This window comes from Monopterus albus, unplaced genomic scaffold (assembly GCF_001952655.1).
Source record: "Monopterus albus unplaced genomic scaffold, M_albus_1.0 scaffold36.1, whole genome shotgun sequence".
Classification (NCBI taxonomy): domain Eukaryota; kingdom Metazoa; phylum Chordata; class Actinopteri; order Synbranchiformes; family Synbranchidae; genus Monopterus; species Monopterus albus.
Window position 1 is genome coordinate 77,077 of NW_018127916.1, and position 23,224 is coordinate 100,300.

General features: G+C 40.1%; 3 protein-coding genes across 4 annotated transcripts; 1 reads left to right on the plus strand and 2 right to left on the minus strand.

Annotated features, from left to right (window-relative positions):
• Positions 1–200: 200 nt before the first annotated feature.
• On the minus strand, positions 201–7,577 carry eno1b (enolase 1b, (alpha)). Of its 2 annotated transcripts, none has more exons than XM_020598174.1 (12): positions 7,473–7,577; positions 6,791–6,885; positions 6,476–6,571; positions 5,947–6,005; positions 5,787–5,856; positions 5,078–5,211; positions 4,775–4,997; positions 3,253–3,450; positions 2,211–2,412; positions 1,807–1,915; positions 1,402–1,460; positions 201–508 (listed from the first exon to the last, which is right to left on the minus strand). In XM_020598174.1, the coding sequence occupies exons 2-12, from the start codon at positions 6,873–6,875 to the stop codon at positions 442–444; spliced, it is 1,302 nt and encodes a 433-aa protein (XP_020453830.1). In that variant the 5' UTR covers positions 6,876–6,885; positions 7,473–7,577; the 3' UTR covers positions 201–441. The 2 variants fall into 2 exon arrangements, with proteins under 2 accessions (XP_020453830.1, XP_020453831.1); XM_020598175.1 differs by lacking the exon at positions 7,473–7,577 and adding an exon at positions 7,028–7,126.
• Positions 7,578–8,264: 687 nt separating this feature from the next.
• ppil1 (peptidylprolyl isomerase (cyclophilin)-like 1) lies at positions 8,265–9,896 on the plus strand. The gene is made up of 4 exons (XM_020597939.1): positions 8,265–8,487; positions 8,751–8,905; positions 9,222–9,290; positions 9,620–9,896. The coding sequence occupies exons 1-4, from the start codon at positions 8,432–8,434 to the stop codon at positions 9,838–9,840; spliced, it is 501 nt and encodes a 166-aa protein (XP_020453595.1). The 5' UTR covers positions 8,265–8,431; the 3' UTR covers positions 9,841–9,896.
• A 3,661-nt stretch (positions 9,897–13,557) lies between these two features.
• On the minus strand, positions 13,558–22,439 carry frs3 (fibroblast growth factor receptor substrate 3). The gene is given in 8 exon segments (XM_020598023.1): positions 13,558–17,320; positions 17,322–17,737; positions 17,818–17,939; positions 18,791–18,952; positions 19,663–19,849; positions 19,988–20,076; positions 20,205–20,330; positions 22,043–22,439. Coding segments are annotated over 6 exon segments (1,791 nt in total). The 5' UTR covers positions 20,054–20,076; positions 20,205–20,330; positions 22,043–22,439; the 3' UTR covers positions 13,558–16,482.
• Positions 22,440–23,224: the final 785 nt, after the last annotated feature.

Here is a 23,224-nt window from a genome sequence, read left to right on the forward strand (position 1 = left end):
TCTAACACCAATAGAAATGCTGTAAAAAAAAACAAAACCCAAACAAAACAAAAAAACTCGATTGCAATATGTCAGCTTTACACCCTGATTAGTCAGTACCGAAAAAAGATGAAACATTTGCAAGCTATAAAGAAAAAATTAAATGCATTACATGCAAGTACCTCACCCCATACTGCAAAAGTTCATGGAAAAAAACCCCACAACATTGAGATTTTTTTTATTGATTAGACAAGTGCATCTATTGTCATTACAGTAAGTTACTCCATTTTGCAGTTCTAATTTTACTCCACATTAAAAATCAGAACAGAGTAGATTTGATTGTAAAGTGTCAATTCCAGCAAATAGTCATGTTCTACAAATTCATCACCACAGTATGCAAGTACTTCTACATTAACCATTTTGTGTTATTGTGCATCTCTGTGAAGGAAGGGCTTCAACCATTTACTGCAGTGGTTTCCTGAAGTTTTTTCCAGCAAAACGAGCCTGGTCTCCCAGTTCCTCTTCAATCCTACATTAGAGAACAGTTTTTAAACAGGTTGTTAAAGCCCCAACTCTGACAATAGTCAAGTTCATAGTATAGACAATTGTTTAAAGATTTGGAAATGTTAATGCACCAACCCAAACAAACTATAGTAAACAAGTAGTTTAGCAGAAAGGTACTGCAGGCATTTTATTTGACAATATAAACACCACTACACTAGGGATGCACCCATACCACTTTTTTTTTCCAGAAAGTACTTGCCGATACAGACTTAGCAGTACTTATGGTAGAGTCTCTGCCTGTTTGTTTTTATTCTAGCAGCTAGTCCATTATCCCATTTATAGTCCCAAATTCTGTTAATCAAAGTACCGATCTGTTAATTTAAAAGGGGTTTGAAACAGCATCCCCCGCTCCGCCGGTAAAAAGTGTTTCTCCTACAAAATTACCATAAAACTAGTTTTCATGATTTACCTTCTGATTAAAATTAAACACGAGGATGTGCAAATTTAAACTGAAAAATCAGAACTGCCACCATTCCTCTCGATTATGAGAACTGAAGGTCTGTAGCCTACTACAGAACCTAATGTAACACAGTGATTCTTAACCTTTGTAGGAGTGCAGTCCTATCAGGGCAAATATATCACAGGCAGCAGTTTATTTAACAGGGGTACATGTTCTTACTTCAAACTGGTGCCCGTCTGTGGCATCCATAAACCACAAATTTGTTCTCCACTGTCCAAGAACCGTTTCAGCCAGACTGAGGTTAAACGTAATGCTGCTGTTTAGTATCAGACAGCTTTTATGAGTACAAGAGGGTGGGGTATTGGTGCATCCCTACACTGCATGCAAGGTTGCATTTTATGGTTTTAAAATGAGATGAGGGAGATGAAATTCTCAGTTTATACAAGAATGAGACTCACCTAAGAATCTGGTTGTATTTGGCCAAACGCTCAGAGCGACATGGGGCCCCAGTCTTGATCTGATGGATTGCATACAGTGATTTAAAGCAAAGCTATTCCATTCTCTGCATTCATCTTTGTCAATTACTACACCCAATATTGCATTTGTGCAGTTAGGTTTTTATTCAGACTTGTATTAAGAGTTAATACACAGTTGCCATTTTACTAGATAAATTTAGCTAAGCACAAATCAGCCCTGGAATAAATTTTAAAGGCAGGTTAATAAATTCAACAGCTCCAAACTGAAACCTTCATAACCATAGTGCCGATTCATCATTATCACCTTCAAAGAGGTAGGATTAATTGCATAGTATAACTGTTACATTCTCAAAAGACATACACCAAAAACATGTTATCTGAACTTACCTGTCCACTGCACAGACCAACTACCAAGTCTGCTATGAAAGCGTCCTCAGTTTCACCAGAGCGATGGCTGACCATCACACCCCAGCCGTTCTCCTGCGCCTTCTTGCATCTGTGATGAGAAATGAGGCTTCAGTAACTCGGACAATAACGTAAATTCCTGCTAATCAGATTGAACTGCCATTTCACTGACATGTCAGGTTTCTTTTATGTAGGAGAGGTTTTGTCACATTCTGGCTTTTGTGCCATTTTCTTAATCCCACCTACTAAGAGCTGCCTGGTTGACAGTTTACAGCAGCTGGAAGAAAACCCATTACCGCAACACCACGCTAGGTCATCATGAGGCATTTCCTCCAATATCCAATTGACCTACAGACCATTACTGTAAATTTAACATGCTGACTTACGCTTTTATAGATTCAGTTACTGTGCCAATCTGATTGACTTTCAGCAGCAGACAGTTGCAGGCCTTCTCCTCCACAGCCTTGCTGATGCGATTAGGGTTGGTCACCGTCAGATCATCTCCAACAATCTGGATGTCTGTGCTTCTAGTGAAGCTAGCCCAGGCTGCCCAGTCATCCTGGTCAAAGGGATCCTCAATGGAAACCACTGAGAAAGAGAAAAATTGGAGTTGTTCCTCAGCAGACAAATTAATGGTCCGTAAGGCTTGCACAGCATTTTGATCACATTAGTTGTGCTTCAGAGTTGAAAACGCTTTTAAATCAAAATATTGAAGAAACTTTAAGCAAATCAGTAATGAATATTTTATTAGTCTCATGATTAAGGCTTGTCCTAGATCAGCAACCTCCCAAGTTGTTTCTGGGCTGTGGACCTTTGCAAGTACAGTAGCTCAAAGTTAAACCAATGATTTAAATTAACTGGGTGTTTGGTGGAGAGACAGTAATAACTAATTTTCATTACATCTGACATCTACCCTTCGTTTCTAATCTGTATGACTACATGTTACTTTTGTGAAAACTTTCAGACCTTAGTGGTTAAGTGCACTCACCCTTTAAAAAAAAAGTGATGCTATGAGTCAAGTTTAGCAGTGAAAATTTTACTTGCACCCATTATCCAGTAGTATAAGAAATGCCTGGGTGCAACTATGCTTCTGTACATGAGGTACAGATCACTGTGGTATTAAACCATGTATACAAATGCAGGTTCAATAAAATCATGTGTATAACAAACCATTTAAAACTTGGGCTACAGCTCACAATACCATGTACTTCTCATTACTTAGATGAATTTCTGGGGGGAGTGAATACTGAAAGATGTGCTTGTGAGGTAGCACAATCAATTCACCTAGTCAGAGGACAAATGGATGAAAGACAGGAAAAGTATCAGACCAAATGATACCGCCCCTTCATTAACCTTCTAAAAAGATTACTATATTGTGTCCATGTTCTACTCATGCTAAGTAATGTGCAGAGAGTGTCAGAGGGCTACCTGGATAACCCTTCATGAAGCTCTTGTAGAGATCAGCCAGTTCGTCAGGAGTGATGTAACGGCGTGGGTCGTCAGGAGACTTGAAGTCCAAATCGTATTTTCCCTCCCTGTAAAATTCAGATGCTGCCACATCCATGCCAATCACAATCTTATTGGTGTATCCTGCTTTGGCAATGGCCTCCTTTAGCAACTCCAAAGCTGCAGAGCCAGACAGATACAAACAAATTTCAGAGTTATTTAGCACATTACAACTTGTTTGGAGTGCCACAAGTCTACAATGAGAAATCAGAAAAACAGACAACCCTGCACACTGCAATGCAGATCACAGTACCTTTGTGTGTAGATTTAACCTTACTGTACTATGGGAGGCTCTTGTGGTGCCTTTAACTGCATTATATGGTAGAGCAGGGGTGCCCCCACTTTTTCGCCTTGCGAGCTACTTTTCAAACGACCAAGTCAAAATGATGGACATGCGCGCGCACACACACAAAATATATGTATGAATGAGTGTCAGTTTTTATGAACAGTCTGAAAGTGCCGCTCCACATTTCCCTTCTTCGGAATAGTGATGGTAGATTGGTAGATCAAGCAAATGCATTTCAAATATAACGTCGCGAGAAAAAAAAAGTCCTCCTCCCATTCCGCATGGAATGTTTTTGGTACGTTTGATTTCTTACTTTATTCTGCTCCCCCCTCTTTTTATACCCTTTAGTAGAAATTATTTCGAAGGCTGACAAGGTAGTTCGCTCACTGGAGTTTTGCAGTAGCTCGTGCGGTTGACTGTGCATGCTTGGTGACTCGTGTGTCAGAAAAGACAAGATCTCAGACTGGCTGATCTGCATGTCAATCAAGTAGCAAAAGCCATAGGGAGGATGGATGATAGGCTATATATAAATGATATGAATGATTGTCACTTTCTGCTTTTCCCATTAGGGGTCGCCACAGCGAATCGTCACACTGACCATTCGCATGTCAACATTTGGCACGTGTTTTACGCCGGATACATCTAATTTATTTTTGAATGGCACGCGATGTACCGACACTACCTTTGCGATCAACCGGTCGATCGCGATCGACGTATTGGGCACCCCTGTGGTAGAGCATCTCAAATGTTTGCTCCTGTGGACCCACTATTAGAAACATTGTTCAATAGTTACAGCTCGAGAGGACATGCACAGGCATACCTTTAAACTGAGTCAGAGCCATACACTATAGCCTCAACTAAAATAAGTTGTATTTTAGTTGCATTATACAGGTGTTCTTTGTCACTATGAACAACTACATGAGCAATTTTATCAATACGCCAGCCTTCATTTTATTAAGAACCCGAGTCTTTTTACTCAAATTTTCCCTCAGTCCAGTGAGTTGAGTGAATTTCACTAGATACAGATTTGGTTGCAGTCACTTTATAGCACATACCTTTGTGAGAAAAGCATTTGTCACACTGAGCAAGGGCATTTTGCAAGGAAACTTAATACCGCTTCTCACACAAAGTTAACACATCAGTAGCTCTGATGCTTACCTTCCTGGTTTTCCAGGATATTTGGAGCAAAGCCTCCTTCGTCACCCACATTGGTGGCATCCTGCCCATATTTCTTCTTGATGACATTTTTAAGATTGTGGTAGACCTCAGCGCCAATGCGCATGGCATCTTTGAAACTGCTCGCACCAGTGGGCAGGATCATGAACTCCTGCATGGCAAGCTTGTTACCCGCATGAGAGCCACCATTGATCACATTGAAAGCCTGACGGGAATGGACAGGGAAAGAAGTGAGCTACCTGTGGCATAAAATAAATAAATAAATAAATAAAAATTAAGACTCACCGGCACAGGCAAAATGACCTGTTTGTTTCCTGCAAGGTCAGCAATGTGACGATACAGAGGGACTCCTTTCTCTGCTGCACCAGCCTTACAAACAGCCAGAGACACACCCAGGATGGCATTTGCTCCAAATTTGGCTGTTTGAAGTAAAGAAAAATCTAATTAATCTTGAGCCTGTACACAGCCACACATATCAAATATCATGACGCGCCAGAGCAACAGTGCACTGATGCTGTGTCAGTGGGAAGAACAGAAAAAAACAGCCATCATGTTATTCTGACAGCATTCACACATTATTCAAAGAAGGCTAGGGCTATACAGTAGCTTATTTCATCAGCTGCTTTTGTGGCGTTATGTACCACATTTTGAGCCATTTAACATGTGAAAACAAATAAGTGAACTTAATTTTCCACTTTGCAAACAACAAAGTTGAATAGAGCTCTATTGATTCTATTATTGTTAAATGTGACTTCAGTTCCAACTTCCAGTTGACTGTGACCCTGTAGAAATTTTAGCCACTTCCTCTAAATACTGTCGCTGTAAGTAATTCAATATCCTGCCTCTGAATTCCAGCCCAAGATATGACATACATAGACCAGACCAAAGGCAAAAATGCCTGGAAATGCACAAAGAGTGCTGCAAGAAAGGGCCTCATCAGCAACATGTCTAGCTACTTATAAAGTAAGAGATCACACCAGTAATACTGTCTTACACTTGTTCTCTGTGCCATCCATGTCAATCATCATCTGGTCAATTTTCTCTTGCTCAACCACAGATGCACCCTGAGGAGAAAGAACATGTTAGCAATTAACATTACATAACTGAAGAAAATCACCTATGTTTCATTACTACAAAAAAGAAAAAGCTCTTACTTTGCCAACAAGTGCAGGTGCAATAGTTGAATTGATGTGTTCTACAGCCGTCAAAACTCCTATGACAAAAGATTTGAGTTGTTTCACAACATTATGGGAAAATTGTACAAAGCTATTGTCAAAGCCATAGATTTGGCAACACATGCAACCGGTCAGTTACCAACAATACTGGCACACTATCATGCAGCTTTTTTTTATCATTTGTTTTCTCTTCATTGTTTTCAGCACAACTCACCATGCACATTATCTGGTCAACTGCCACAAGCATTTAATCAGTTATGTACAGTACTGTCAAGTGCACGAATCTTTCAATTAAAAAAAGGATGGACAATAAAAACTCACTAACCATTTCTAATCTGGAAAGAGAATGAGGGCAGGGAACAAAAATGAGAAAAGCATAAAACACTTTCCTTTAAACTGAATTCTGTTTCAAATTGCAATAGCAATAACACTCATTTACATTTGGTCGTAAATAACGGGCATTTAACCGAATCTTTACTATCAAAGGGCAACTAAAGGTTGGACAGACCTTTCCCAAGGTAGCGAGACTTGTCATTGTCCCGTAGCTCCAAGGCTTCGTAGATTCCAGTCGAAGCACCACTTGGTACAGCAGCCCTGAACAAGCCTGAGAAATGTACATGGAATCAGAAAAGACATGAGAATCACTTACAATGAGTCTAAGCACGATACCAATCAATTAAACCACCATATATTCAAGGTAACAGCTGGTATGATCTACATTGTTAGTGGTACCTAATTTTTTCTATTAATCATTAAAATGGTGAATTTTCACATAATTCACACATTCAGTATCCATCATTTCACCAGATTTACACAGACTTACCTTTGTCAGTGCAAAGGTCAACCTCTACAGTGGGGTTTCCACGAGAATCAAAGATCTCTCGGGCGTGGATCTTCAAAATGGACATGGTGCAGAACCTTGGGATAAGAAAAAAATTTGCTACTATATGCTGATTATCTGGACAAACATGCGCTTTAGTCTGTTAACTCCCACTCAAGACAATAATACACAGACAAACTCGGTTATATAAAGTATTCTATTTTTCTATGCCTGTCATACCTTTATCCCCTTGTCCTCCTTGGAGCCTATTCACAAAAATATCCTGACCTAGCTGCAAGCTTGAGAGTGCTAACATGCATGCTACCATCCCAAAAGGATTTGACTCCATCCAATTAGTCTATTGGCAGCGAAGATGCAGAAATTGCTGCGTCTGTCAAAACAAGGTTAAACTTGTGTTGCTGCAGCAAAACAGTAAGTCCTAGTATATAAACATTAGGCAAATATATGAATAACCTAAACATTTACTCAGATTATACATATTAACAGGTGTGCGTGACTGGCTAACATGAGCTAATGCTAGCTAACTGGACTCAGAAGAAACATTAAACGTAAATAGATAAGACTAGCGTCCATCAAGATACTGCACGCAAAAGAAAAACAAATCAACGCTACATATATCGATGAGAATATCCGTTATGACCGGGAAAAATAAAATTGGCTTTACCTTGAAGTCAACGGCAAACGTACACGTTGGAGAAAATATGGTGCAAATGGAGAACCAACGAAGAAAAACGTCTTCTTCTACTTATAGTTTCCGGCAGGCTCGATGTCTTCCGCACGTGTTGCCAATCCCACAATCTTCATTGTGAACTACACTAGATAAATACAATGGCTGCATTATGGGACGTTGCCTGTTAATGCTGTAAAACTGAGTTTTGATCTTAATTTGATGCCAGTATAGATTTTACAGAGTGATTTGCTGAGTTTTACAGAGTGTAAGCCTAGTTACGCCACAAAAACATGGTCACTCACTTTACTCTTTTAAATAGCAAACCTAGGCTTAACATATTCTTTTTAGATGACGTATCTAAAATAGACCTACATTACAACTGAAACGGCTTGTCAGTTTACAAGGTAGTCAATAACAAAACTGATCTGTAAGTACAGGCTACTTTGATCATCCATTAGACATTTAATTATTTTAAAGAAAGAATGCCAAAAATGGCATGACTCCAACGACTCATACTGAAATTGTGGTCTTTAGCTGGAGGCTTTTACTTCCAGTTTTTCTTAAACAGTTCTGGTTGCTGTCCTGTTACACAAGCACCTATTGTTTACTAATCATAGCTCTGTGCATCCTCACACGTTCCTATTTTCTGATTGTGCATGAACTGGCCACCTTTTGTCAAAATACAGTCATTATTAATAATTCTTGACTTCAAAAGTGAGATCAGACACATTTTTACTCTTCCTGTCATACTGATGGAAACATGTCTATCATGCCAGCAGAGGGCAGTCAATCGTGGCTGACTTCTTCTACCATTAAGCGGTAACCATAGAAGAAGTAGCCCCCCTAGGTAGTTGTGAATGAATGTGCTAACGCCTAAAGCGCCTGATAAGTCACGTTATATTTATTCAGAACACTTGTTCAGAGACTGCTGACGTCTACTGTTTGGAGTGATAATGTCAGGGATACCTCCAGACACATGGCAGCCGCCCACGGTAGTTTTGGAGACGACGTAAGTTTTTATTAAAACCACCAAATGCTAATTCGGCTAGCACTCAGTAACGAGCAGTCAGTTAGCTGTTTAGCTAACTACTTTGGCGATACCAAAATATGTTATGGGGATTTTGTGCTTGTGATATGGATAACACGTGTTTGCAAATTCTTGTTATTTTGTTTTGTGTTTTGTCACCATGCTGGTTTTGTTTGTAACGTTATGATTGGTTGAGTCATAAGTAACATTAAATCTCGTTTTACCTTGAATATTTTGCATTGCAGGATGGGGACTGTTGCTCTGGAGCTGTACTGGAACCATGCACCAAAGACCTGTAAGAACTTTGCAGAGCTGGCCCGAAGAGGCTATTACAACGGCACCAAGTTTCACCGGATAATCAAAGACTTCATGGTGCAAGGAGGAGACCCAACAGGGACAGGTTAGTTTATCATTTCTGTCGAAGTTTCTTGGAAAAATCAATTTAATATAGAACAAATTATCACTCGGTCTTCACTTCCTGTTAATTTGTTTTAATTTCTATCATAACTTATTAAGTTTTTTAGTCAGCAGGTCAGTTGGTCAAAATGTGAAATTTGTCTACAAGCAACACAGAATGAATAATTTAATAATTTGTTGAGATTGCATGAGACAGAACATGACTTTAAAACTGTTAGTTGCAGCCTTAATATTTTGCATGTTCATTTGCCACACTTGATAATAAATCTGGACTTCTGTGATCTTTGTTTTCCTAATAGGCCGTGGTGGTGCCTCCATATTTGGTAAACAGTTTGAAGATGAACTGAACCCAGAACTGAAATTCACAGGTAATACAGTGGTGTATTAATATGTGTGTCACTTCGATTGACAGCTGACAGTCTTAAATGTTATTTAGACAAAAATTAAGGTAGGATCTACTGTGATAAGTCAGTGCTTTAGCAAGGTGTACCTATTAAACTGGAATCTGAGTGAATATTCTAATTTGAACATACTTTCACATTCAAGTTGATGCATACTGATCTTATACAACAGTGAATTAGTTGTGGTTTTGCCTTAGTTGTTTCTTGATTTGAAATCTGACTAAAATGGACTGACAGTGTTATTGATACTTGACTTTATGTATGTGATACTTGACTTTAATTTGTATGTCGGACAGGTGCTGGTATTTTGGCGATGGCCAATGCAGGACCGGACACCAATGGAAGCCAGTTCTTCCTCACTCTCGGACCCACTCAGTGGCTGGATGGAAAGCACACTATTTTTGGAAGAGTATACCAGGGGATGGGAGTGCTGAATCGTATTGGGATGGTGGAGACAAACAGCCAAGATCGTGCGATTGATGATATCAAAATTATCAGAGCTAGTCTACCCAATTAAGCAAATGTTGTTTTTTATTGCAGATTTTTAAAATAAATGTCTGTTAACTGTTTAAATGTCAAGAATTCATCCTTTTTCCAAAACAGTTTAGTTTCCAAGTCAAAAAGCTTAATTTACCTTAATGGTGAGGGAGGCTGAGGTGCCACCGAGGCCCTCATCATACCAGAGAATTTACTCATAATATGATCCTGATCACTGGGGTGAAAATCCAGAAGCAGAGAGTGAATCACACTGACTACTACAGGGCACAGACAACCTAGATCCATTGCAAACATGTCTCTAGTGTGGCAGTTTGCCAGTCAGCATTTGCAGCTCACTTCCTCACAAACACAGACCTCACCCAATCCTGCTCACCCACTGAACCCTTGACAGATCAGAACATTGGCATGTAGCCAGTTTTCACTCCTCATCTTTCAATGCTCTGGACTGAAAACAGAGTGACAGGTGAGCTCTTATTGGATGTAGCTGCAGGTCTTAGATAACCATCCAGATTCTTTTCCTTCTCTTATTTTGTGTTTTATTGTTGGGACCACTTTTGTTTGGTCATGTAAATTCTTGTTCTTATTGTCAAGCTGCTAGCATGCTAACACGCTAAACTCATATGTGCTAAACTGTGGTTTGTCGCCCACTCATTCACCATTGTGGACTTTGTCTTTATCTGACTGAAGTTTACATTTTAGCATTCTTATCTACAATTCAGAAGTCATCAAAACATTTTTTATTCTCTTAAATTTGTTTTCCTGCTAATTTGCAGCCCTGCCACAACTTCCTGTTTCAGGAAAAATGAGTAAGAGTTTAAATTTCTTGGTATTATAATCTCTACAAACCTTAAATAATAAACCAGTGTTCACAAAATGGTTTGGTTGGTTCATCAGAAGCTCAGCAAATTTGGCACTACAAAGAAAGCTACATAGTTCAAAGGACCAAAGAAAATATTTTAACTGCCATAGTTTGGTTTGGCAAACTGGTCACTGCTGAAACAAATGCATTAGAATAGTTATGACTAAGTTAAATTACTGTCCTCCCATCACTCTCATCAATTCCAGTAAAGTTTGGCATCACCAAAAAGCCTCATAATGTTAATGATGCTTCACACCAGCAGTTCCCCTCTTTGAGGAAATGTCCTTCAGACATTATTTATGGTTGTGTATTTTTAATATCTTCAGGTTATTTAAGCTCCCACACTTACTTAAGGTAGCCTACAATGTATTGTTTTGAAGGTTGATATTACAAACAAAACTGCAGCATGAGTTTTATGTCATTGTCTCTCTACCTGTGTATGTTACAACAAAACAAATTACTGAGCGCTTTAGTTAAGTCAAACCCTGTCCAGACTTAACATTATTGATGGCAAGTAGAGTAAAAACAATAAAAGCTCTGTTTTATTTGTGAGGCTCCTCTTTTTGATACAATAATTCAATAACCATAAAACAAGACAGACATATGAACACAAGACAAAACAGCTACTATTTAAGGCATATATTTACACTTTCCTGTAAGTCTCTAGAGCTAACAAGGATCATGCTCTCTGTACAACAAGTTGTTCAAAATGTTTACACACAGGCAGACATTAAGTACATGCTCAAAAGAAGTTAATATTTAGCTGCAGAAACAATTGTTGAAAAGAAAAATCACAATTTAGTTTCTGGATTAAGCTGTTGGGCTACAGACAGTTGTACTTTCTCTCAACACAAAGCCAATCTAGTGTGAATGGTGGTCACAGAAAAACATCACTTCTCTCCTCAAGAGAACAGACAACACTCACACAGCGCTGCTGAATGATCATCCACACAGCCGTTTGACTATTGTATCACACACATTCAAACAGGCCTGCTTCATGTCTTCAATGTTTTCTTAGAAAATGATAACTAGACAAGAGCAAACAAAGCATTTCACCTCCAAGGGTCTGAATACTTATGACCATGTGATATCAGTTTTTCTTTTTTAATAAATCTGCAAAAATGTCAAAAATTCTGTGTTTTTCTGTCAATATAGGGTGCTGTGTGTACATTAATGAGGAAAAAAATGAACTTAAATGATTTTAGCATATGGCTGCAATATAACAAAGAGTGAAAAATTTAAGGGGGTCTGAATACTTTCCGTACCCACTGTATATGCTACAGAACATACAAGTCATTTTCAGCCACATTAGCTATTCTCACTGCACCTTCTAAAGCACTGAACAGATTTTTAAAGTCATGTTCTGTCTCATGCAATTTCAACAAATTATGAAATTATTCATTCAATTTTGAATTCTACAAACTTAAAGGGATATGATGCTACATCCACAAGAGTGTTAGCTTAGCCAAAAACAGCCTAGCAGCAGCAGCTAGCCTGGCTCTATCCAGCTGTAACAAAATTCACCTACAAGCACCTCTGCAGCTCATTATCTACCACATTGTATCTTGTTTGTTAAAGTGTAGTTATTTAAGTGTAAAACTGACAATTTGTTGTTTAATGGGGTGTTCTGCTTGGCATGGAGCCGTGACCTTCTGGAGTGTCAGCTGTTTGTCTGGCAAATGCTGTCTAGCACATAATCCCCCTGTAAAACTATACATTCGTAGTTTCACATTTTGGTTTTTATGTAATAAATATATGAAATATAACATGTTAATTAGTGAGCTTTAAAGGTGCAGGCAGGAGGATTTTTCTTTTTTAATTTTTTAACAGAACCAGTTGCTAATCTAAGCTAAGCTGCTGGTTGTACTGTCATATTTACCATGCAGACATGAGAACGATGCCGATCTTCTTATCCAACTCACAGCAAGATAGTAAATATATATTGTATTTCCCAAAATGTCAAACTATTCCTTCAAACAGACAATTTTTAAATACACTTTGGTGTAAAACAATCAGAGGTTGGCACATTTTTTTCAACTTCATCTTTAAACTTTTAACAGGCAGTTACTTTTATTTTTTTTTTTTAAACTGGATGCCTCCATAAGCGTCACTGAAAATGTTTTCCAGCTTGAATACGAAAGGCAGAGTGAGAAGTTTCTTTCAATGAACTTTAAGTTACACAATCACGTTTGTACAGTGAACACCGAGTGAGCCCTTTAGCTAAAACAACCCATTCATAAACCTCGGTGAGGACCTCAATGATTTCAACTTGTGGCTCACTGCCTTGCAGGTTACTCCAGCCGGATCAATCATATGAGTAGCGCACAGACACTTGTATGAGTCACGCCTTGAGCATAAACTCTGAAGCTTATGAAAACAAAATGCCAATCACAATGAGTAATGAGGTGGGAGTTGCATTTGAACTTAAGTGCAATGAAATCAGAGGCTTTAGTGCTGAATGATTTGGAAAAACAATTATTTAACATATATATTTATTTAAATTATTAACCAGGAAACACAGGAGTATGTGGTAATGATACTGTAACCACTGTTAACAGGTCAGAGTGGTGGTGAGGTTACTGCATTATAACAAAGATAGATAAGACATTAAACATGGATTGTTTTTTTTTTTAAATGACCATAAAACCACATGTAACAATATTCAGAGAAATTAGACAAACTACGTGCTGATTCCTGTATGAAACAAACATTGCCACTGGTTTGAAAAGTTTAATACAATAAAATTTAATTTAAGTACCAGAAATGGTCACCTAACTGTATGGCACTGATAATGTGAGCAAACACAGTGTCTGGCAATCAAGAAAACAGGCATCTTCTACTTTTTTTTTTTTTTTTTTTTTGCAGCTTTATCTAAAGTCATAGCTAAAATCGCACCATGAAGGTTGAACAGAAAACATACCTGAAATAATAGAAGAGACTACTGATTCACATAAGAACAGGTGATTGAATACATTAAGCTCACGGCTCTAAAGACTACTAACTTCACACATCACACACTGGTCTGATTTTAGATCGACAAAACAATAATTCATCTATTATTGCAAAAAATGTAAACATCCCTCCAATGTATCATGACAGTGGCTCTGTTGTTATAGAAGAGACCTTTCAAAAATGTTCAAAAACTTGATTTTGTGATCAAGCAAAAAACCCAAACGATTAACTTTTGATTTTGAGGTATTTAAGGCTTCTTTGCTGTGAATGTCTCTTACTTTCACATTATTGCTACTATCGAATAAGTAGCACTGTACTCATCATTTGATTTATTGATTGGTCATGTATTAGGTAAAACTGCAAAACATTTGCTCATTTGTGAGGAATCGCTTACCTTTCTCAGTTTTTACATCACTGTAATTTGACTGTAAATTTGGCTTTAGGACTGTTGGGCAGAAAGAAAGCATTTTGAAGATGTCGCCTTGGGTTCAGGAAAAGTTATGCTGGGCTTATTTTATTATTTGCTGACTGTCACAAGCTAAATGACTGAGAACACAAACTTTTCAGTTGAAGTTTGATGTTTCTGTTAATTCATGTGAGAGATTTCTGTCTTTGGAGGGCTCAGTTGGACAATGGTGATGTGAGCACCAATGACAAACCTGAACCTGTTTTTTGGCACACGTGAATTTGAAGAAATTATATATGCATTCCACCTGCTTCAATACTTGTAGTCATGTTAAACAGAAGCCAAAAAACCTTCTGTATCAGAAAATGTGTATGTGTTTCATATTCAGCTCTTTAATGAAAATATATCAACTTCAATTAAATGCCACAATACACCTGCATCTGACAACCGATACATTTGTATAAATCTAGATAAGTTGGCCTTCCTTCGTCAGCTGAAAATATCAACTTGATATGACACCTGAACAAAAACATGACAGCATCGATGTGCCTGTGCTTCCCTTACCTCTCCTACCAGTCAGGAAAACAAATTCAGTTTTGGCCAAATGAAACACAAATGGTACATTACATTTCTACTGCTCAGAAATCATCTCAGAAGAAGACAACAATGCTACTTCTATGAACAATATGGTAAAAGATCTGACATCACTTTTCATTTTGACAAGTACCTGTAGCTTACATGGGCTACCGTCAGTATGTACATGTAGCAGCATAAAAACCACCCAAACTGAGATTATCAAGGTACAACATCCTCGTTACATCCCGCTCCAAAATGGCTGTCGATGTGGATGAGGTGGAAGGTGCAATTTTTATTATTTAATTTCTATTATCCTTAAAAAGTTAGATTCAGGTATTTGTTAAAATTTGTATCCCGAGCACTGTCACCTGTTCAATAAATCCTAATGGCACATTTTATTTTATTTATCATACAGTTTGCAATGAAGTTTTGGCACTTAAAATATAAATAGTCTTTTTTTTTTCAAAATATAATTAAGCACAGTTATAACAGTAATACACCAGTATCCAGTGATAATTTGAGGTGAAACTTTGGTCTCCATATTACCAACTGGATTACAAAACGCTGGTCCTCATATGGGAAAAAAAAATTATTACAGTTAGAAAAAATGAATGAATAAATAAAATATATAAATAAATAAATATCTGACTAAGAGAGTTGATAAATAGCCTCACAAAAATCTTCACTGCATGACTTTGTGACGTACTTGACGACCCTTTACAGACCATTCACACTTGATAACTGGCAAATTATAGATTCTGCACATTTCATATGAGGTTATAGCTTAATGCCAGTGTTTGAGGTTATCGATGTCTCCATCAAAACATTTAAATAAACCCTATCTACAATGCTGCCTAAGTGTCCATGATGTATTTGGCCCCCTGCTTCTGGAAAAAGTGAGCAGTGACAGTACGTTTCAGTGGCCCAGGGTCAAAAGTGCAACGTGACAAGAAAGTAAAACACATGGACGTCCTGCAGGTCTGGGATGATAACCAGGAGGTGTGACTGAAGATGATATGCTACTTTTTCATTTGCTGCATGTGGATATATGAGGGAGTCAAAGCTCGTTGAATCCATGTGTGCTACTTTTACCATCGTTCAGTTTAGTCTAATTCTTTAAATATCAAATACCTGCTCTGTTGGTCATTTAAATCTTTTTTCCCCCAACTTGAATGTGACAAAACTATTTCTAAAATATGATAAAATACAATTCCATTGGATTGTGTGCAAAATGCTCTATAGGCATATAGTAACAAAGACGGGTCTCATCTACCAGCCGCAGCATTAGACTCAGGTGCTTCCGATGAGGTATGACTAGTGGTCGGTAGCTATGAGGAACCATAAACCTTCCTGCATGCCAACAACTCCTCCAAGCCTTTTGGTAATGAGGGTCACATTTTTGACTTTTACAGTATTTAAGTAAAAAAAAACAAAGAAACAAACAAACAAAAACACATGGATGTAACCTAAGTAAGTGATAGGAACAATAATAATCATGAGCCGAGGTGGGTTTAAGAATTAAAATCTGCGAATACAGTATGGCAATGAATGCTTCCACTGAAAACATAGGTCTCTGCTCTAAGTCATAGATCCATATATCAAGCAAACAGTATTTGCAGTAAATACTGCAGATGTCTTCACACTACATATCTAATAAATAACACAGAATAAAATGGCAGATTCTCCTTAGAGATGCCTCATTTCATTTTATATGCACAGATAGGTTTCACTAAGTTTCTAATTAGGTACCTGTACTGTTTTGGTCAGCCCGACAGTTGAATGGATGGATGACAGTGAAGGGTCCAGTGTGCTATGATGAGGGTAAGCCTTCATCCGTCTTCGCCGTTCCTCTTCACTTTGAACACCGTTTACACAGGCAGGTCTGTGCTGTTGTGGCGAGTCTTTCTGGAAGTCCCATCATCCCGAGGCAGAGCCTTCTGCAGATTGGACATGGCAGCTGTCTTCTTCAGGTCAATGACTGCGTAGCATTCACTGCGCCGTGGTGCCTGGGGCCCATGTGTTTTGGGTGGCAGGCGCTGATGCTGTGTCTGAGTCTGCACACCCCCGCTGCTGAGGGCTTGGCAGGGAGGTTCTCCCTCTAGGTCCACCTGGATGTAATTCAGCTGCTGCGATGGAGGCATGTGGCTGTGCTCACAGCCTCCAACCCCTGACCTCGATCGTCTGCGGAAATCAAAGCTAAATATCCCCCCCCCTCTGTCTGGCTGACACGGCCGTGCATGTGGGGGGCAGGCGTGCCGAAGCCGTGGCGGCTGGACCTGCTCTGTGTTGACATAGTTCTGCAGGGCATCTCTGTGGATGCCCCGACCATCCTGGTGGTACCCGTTGGGTGTCCCGGGGCCTTCTGAGAACTCGTACTCGTCAAAGTCTTCCTCTTCTTCTTCATATTCCTCCTCATCCTGCTCATCGTCTTCCTCTTCCTGCTCATCATCCCGTTGCAGAGCACTGTACTCCCACACTGGCGGCAGAGAAGGCAGGTTCTCGTAGTTAAGCAGAGCTGTCCGATGGTGACCTCCACCCATGCCCCTCTCACAAGCATAGCCCTGAGGGGGTAGAGACGCCGGGCCGTGGGCATGTGGGTGCAGGAGGGAGTGGGAATGACTGTCCCCAGTACTGCTGCTGCTGCTTGACCCGACAGACTGCGACACACTACTGGGGCTCAGCCGCTGCTTCCCGCCGCCTCGCCGGGCGTGGGTGCCGGTGCATGTGATGATGGAAATGGTGATAGGAGTAAGAATTGCACAGATGCATAGAGGGCTCGTCTCCTTCCGTCTCTGAGCCTGTTGCCCCCTCTACTGGCTGAAGGTTGTGGGGATTGAGTCCGTGCCTCTCCCTCTCTCTCTCCAGCAGATGGCGCTGTGCTGGAGTGGGGCCCAGCATGAATTTGACCTCCTGTGAGGACGGCTGTAGGAACACCTGAGGATCTTTATGCTCCTCGAGGGGACAGCACCGCAGGTTGGACTGTGGGTTCCCTTGGCCCCCGACAGGCATGGCTCCCCGTGTTGTTTCAGGGAAAGTGCTAGGCCGCACCTCAGGTAGGGAGTGCACACAGTGACGCATAGAGAGATCCCCCTCCATACTAACAGTATTTACATAGGTGTGGGTCTGTTAAGAAAAATAGCACCTGGGTCACCTGTGAACTAACATGGGCTCAGAGAGTTATAAGAAGCACAGACAGGTCTTACCTGGTCCTCCAGACCTATGAGACTATGTCCATGATCATCTGGAAGAGAGGGCTGGGAGGTGTCACCTCTGATTGGATAACCAGGGTATCCGTTGGGAAAAGCCTGGACAGGGAATGCTGGAGCTGCAAACATAGTTGTGTGACAATATAAAGACACTGACAAAGAATTGCAAGGTGGTGTTTGTGATCAGGTGGCGCTCTGATTCGGTACACTTGACACATGCAAGCTAACCGTGTTCAGAGAAAATCATGTTTTATGAACAGTATCAAGCCACTGGTCTCTCTTGAAAGTTAACATTTTAAAACCAGCATTAAGAAGTTCCAGTGAATATACTTTATCTTCTGATCAATGTATTCAATCATTTACATTCCAGTTCTTTTGGTTTCAGCTCCGAATTAATCATTTAATTTCATGAAGTATTATTCAAATCTTTTTGTAGCTATAGCCAAAACCTACAACCAGCTGATTTAGTTATACAAAACACACCAACATCTAATACTGAAGTTTCAAGAATGACACAAAAAACTTGCCACAATTGTCATATTACTTGAACTTGTTGTGACTAAAGTCCTGAATTTCAAAGAATTATAGGGTCAATCAGGAATTAACGATATTGCACCTTCAGAGTTTAGTAAGATTCAACTATAATTCATTTAGACATAAGGACTAAGAGCAACCACATCTGAATATGATAATTTTGTCACAGTACAGTTATAAAAATAAATATTAAATTAGTGATAAAAGTAACTTGTCACCCAGCTCGAACCAGCTGTATGAAGTGGAGGCGCTGAGGCTGAGCTCCACCAGGTGTTATTTGGATACATTTGTAGCTCTGACTCAGTCTAACAAGTGTCTATTAATAGCTTACAAATTCATCTAAATTTACTGCTGTAAAGCTGCATGCATGTTCTACAATTAATCTCAAATCCAGTGTATAATTAGCAAGATGTGTTTGTGTGGTTGTGTAACTCACTGTTGGGTGTCTGCGGCGTGCGAGACATGTCCATCTCTGGTGTGTGACCACTGCGACTCATCATCATCGACTCTTCTACCACGTTAATGCTGTTACACTGCATCAGCTCCTGCAGCAGGTTGAAGATCTCTTCAGCCCGGGAACACTTGAACGCAAAGATCCCTAATTCAAAGGAGCAAAACAAAAATGTTGTTATGGTTAAAATCAGTCACCAATAACACAAGAGAAACACAAAAAGATTTTTTTTCCCATCCCAGTTTGTCAAAAGTGCAAATGGTTACAACTGCACACACAAAAAAAAAGGTTATACAAGAAAGAGCCACAAAACATGATGTAAAGTGTGAATCTAGTAAAGGCAACAAAAAAAATAATAATAATTTTTAAAAAATGCTGGCACTCGCTCTTTTTTTTTTGGATGTCATGAGGCATCCAAGATTAGGACCCAGGATAAAACAAGCAAAGTCTTCATCCTGATGTCAATTTTTTGTCCCACATAACTCACATCTGCCCGGTCAGGTGTGGCACCGGCCCTTTTTCACAGCACACATTTTAACAGTAAGACTAACAAAGGCTCTGTCCTTTTCACGTTTCCCAGCGAGGCAGGACAACGTGACAGCATGCACAACACCAAGGCTGAAAGTGGAGCACATAAATAAAATGTTGCTATCATTTGTTTTATTATTTACACCTGTGCTTTTCCTAATCGGACATGTCAAAATGTCTTCTGTGGAAAAGTCCTAGTAAGCACCATGAAAAGGAACATGTACATTTAAACCATAAATATCAGATGGTAACATATAAAACATCCAGTGCCCCCCTATATATAAACCCCATGGCTGTGTAAGCTGCGAAACAGAGAAAAATCCACCTACCTTGCCCGGTCTGACAGCGGCGACCGCTCTCAAAAGAGAACAGGTTGGAGTCGTAGCCGTAGCGTCGCAGGCAGAGATACGGCCACCGGATGGCGTCTCTCTTACGTGTGTGAAGAATGAGCTCAGTCTGGGTGAGCTCCATGATGCCAGAGCCCAGTTTGTTGCCCTCATCATCCACATTGGTGACCTAAAGGAAACAGAGGAAAAACTATAACATGGGATGAAGGAATCGAAGAACAAATGTTTGGAACACGTTGTAAACTATATTAGCTTATTACAGTATAATCACACATGGTTCAACCACAATACAAGACAGACTCTTGACCTTAAATTTAGTGAGATGGTTGTCTCGGATGGGGTCTCTGTACAGACAGCTCCAACAGCTCCCCATAGCTTCAGCAGGCCAGCTGAAACCTGCCGCACAGGAAGCAAACATCATCACTCACCGCCATTAACAACATCAACTTCAAGCTTTTTATCCAACACAAACAAAATAACACTATGTGTCTACTTCAGCCAGCATTCACACTTAAACTTCTTACTCAGTCCAGGCCATCAGTGTAAAAGGATTCGCGTCTCAGTCCCAGGATCTTCTGCTGGGCATCAGCATCAAAAGCCACTTAGTCTGTTGGACTGACATCTTCAAGAGAAGCCTGATGTTCTCCCCCCTGAAGCCAGGAGCAACATTCAGGTTTAGGCTTAGACATTTTCTGTTAACGCTCAATATAACTTTTGTTAATTTTTGTAGAAACAAAGGTGAATTTAAGACGCCGAATGTGTTGCATGTCATCCCTCCTCTCTCCCCCATCATTTCCTGTCACCTCCCTTCAATAAATACTGGAGCAAATATCATAACTTGTTGATGAAGACAGGGAAATCTGGTTAAATGTAGGAACGCACTGATTCAATATGTTCAATAAGTATTTTTACCAATACTGACATTACTTAATGGTCTTGGTATCAGCCACAATCTAACCAATTCACAATACATCTATCGATCCGTCCATTATCTGCACCGCTTATCCTAACGAGGGTCGTGGGGGCTGGAGCGAATCCCAGCTGACATTAGGCGAGAGACGGAGTATACCCCGGTCAGGTCGCCACTAAGAGACAGACCACCACACACACCCACACTCACAATAAATCCAGTCTTTTTAAATTAGAAAATGAAGCAGTTCCTCTATCGTCTACATCTTGGGGGGATTCGGTTTTTAGTACCACGGCAAACCCCATGTTATCTTAAATTAAAATGATCAACAATTAGTCAATTAATGGATAGCCAGAAAATGAATCAACAGTCATTTTTAAAGCCAAATAATCATTTCAGCCATTTTTAAGCAAACATCCTCTGGTTCTCAAATGTGAGAATTGTATGCTTTTCTTTGTCACATACCATAGTAAAGTGAATATCTTTACGTTCTGGATGAACAAAGTAAGACATCTTAGATTTAACCTTGGACTCTGGGAAATTGCAGTGAGCATTTTTCACATTATAGAGACAGAAGATGAAAGATTAACAGACAGTGAATAGAATCGTTAACTGCAGCTCTAAACCCTGTAGTGTCCAGATTTGAATTTTTGGAATAACTGGTATTAAACCAGTATTTATAGGCAATATGCAGACACCCAGAGTTGAGGAAAAAGTTGACTTGATGGATTCCAGTTTAAAGTTAGTAAGTGGACCTTTCTAGTTGTGATTATTTTGGGATACATTACAATATACAAATGATAGGTTAAAAATAAAATAGTAAGTTCCCTAGAAAGCTGCTGAAAATCAAAACCAGATGTGCACCTTCATAGGATTATTTCATCAAATCCCATCTGAGCTCTAGACTGGAATGTAGCACTTAACATCTCCTCTCTTTGTGCTCACATCTGCACCAGGGACCTTCGCGTGATTTCTGCTCAGCCTGTGCTCCCTGTCAACCTTACACATGCTACACCGCCGCATTGTGTGTGCTCGAACCTGGGCCTCCGCATCTGACTGGAGGTGCCAGACTGGACTCCACACCAGGTCACGCACAGCTCCCTGGAAGCGATGCAACCGGGCTAAAGCGCTGGGCTACGTTACACGCTGGACATACAGCCAGTGACTGAATGGGCTTCCCCTCCGTCTGAGATATTTACAGCAGAAAAAAAAAACCACAGCCTTTAGCTCGATTAGCCACGCCGACGCAGAGCCCCCCAAAACAAACCGACAGCGGGGCTTCACCTGCCCCGTCAGTGTGCACAGACCCCCGCACAGCCACGCAACCAGCACCCTGACACCAAACGCACAGTGACACGGTCCACTGACCGTTTGTTCTCACCGGTGAGAGGATGCAATAGCGTCAGCACATAGCAGTCAGTAAGTGAATAACGACAACGATGGTTTACTCACATGTCTGGCACGGATTTTTTTTTAATAAGCCCTAATGCGAGACGAGCATTGAGGCTGCGATTAGTTATCGGCGGCGGCTGCTGCTGGTAGCGGGATGTGGCACTTGCACGACAGAGATACGAATAAAAGATGCAGAGTGAGAACAGTTAAAAAAAAATGTTATTTTTCTCCTCGTATTACGCCCCCTTACTGCAGCACGGGCCTCTGCCTGTATGACTTTTCCTAAGCAGCTGGGGTGAGAGTTCACAGCCAGACAACGAGGCTGGAAGGAGCGGCAAGAAGGTAAGAAACGGTGGAGGACCGGAGAGGAAAGGTGTGCCAGCCTGACAGACCAGGAGGAGGGGCAAAAAACCCACTGCTCTGGGAGGAAAGAGCATCGCCACTATGTTTACACCGGGATGTTACTATTTTTGTGGATGTGGTGGAATATATGACTGTCTGTGGCTTTGTATTCATCTATATGATGCTTTATTTATCATTAGAGTTCCTCTCCACCAAGGCGACCAAATGCCCAGGGGCCCCAAATGCTCCAGGTGTGCTCCATTTTACATCATTTGATTAAGGGTCAATTTGTTGGAAATTAGTAAAATATCAGCTATGCTGGCTCTGCATCCTCCATCTCACAGTCCAGGTCTACAGTACAAGATGGAGGTGCTGAAGGTGTAAAACACAAACGGCTTGGATCTCATTTGTTGTAAAGTTGTGATTTGTTGGATTGCCTCAGTTCTTTTCAGTGCTTTCACCCAAGTAACACACAGAAAACATGGCTCTTTCATAATCACTTTATAGTTTAGCCCATAAAATGTGAGAAAAATGTCATTATTCCCTAAAGCCCAAGTTAAAATACTCAGATCTGACCAACTGTCAAACACACAAATAGGACCCATGTAGAGTTTCTATGTCAGAAAACTGGGAAGCTGGTATCCCTGAATACCAGCTCCTTAATTCTTGCCAAATGATTTTCTCAGGGACAGTTAAATGCATCAGCTAATAATTTTTACTAGAATACTGGATGTTTTTTTGGTTCATGGAGAAATAATACATTTGGCATGTACATGGTGTCAACAGGGGTCCAACAAGTTTTTGAAGATAGCCACTTTATTAGTTTAACTGTAGCTTACAGAGAATGTCTAAACAGCAGCGATAGCCATTTTCCATGTCAGAGCCCTTTTTCATAGTTTT

Bases quoted from the DNA above. Each gene is read 5' to 3' on its own strand.
- ppil1 (XM_020597939.1), top strand. From the start codon at position 8,432: ATGTCAGGGATACCTCCAGACACATGGCAGCCGCCCACGGTAGTTTTG. The intron at 8,906-9,221 runs GTTAGTTTATCA...TTTTCCTAATAG, and splicing joins AGGAGACCCAACAGGGACAG to GCCGTGGTGGTGCCTCCATA. The intron at 9,291-9,619 runs GTAATACAGTGG...TATGTCGGACAG, and splicing joins CCCAGAACTGAAATTCACAG to GTGCTGGTATTTTGGCGATG.
- eno1b (XM_020598174.1), bottom strand. From the start codon at position 6,875: ATGTCCATTTTGAAGATCCACGCCCGAGAGATCTTTGATTCTCGTGGA. The intron at 6,572-6,790 runs GTAAGTCTGTGT...TACATTTCTCAG, and splicing joins TGACCTTTGCACTGACAAAG to GCTTGTTCAGGGCTGCTGTA. The intron at 2,413-3,252 runs GTAGCCCTCTGA...TCTCTTTCTCAG, and splicing joins CTTCATGAAGGGTTATCCAG to TGGTTTCCATTGAGGATCCC.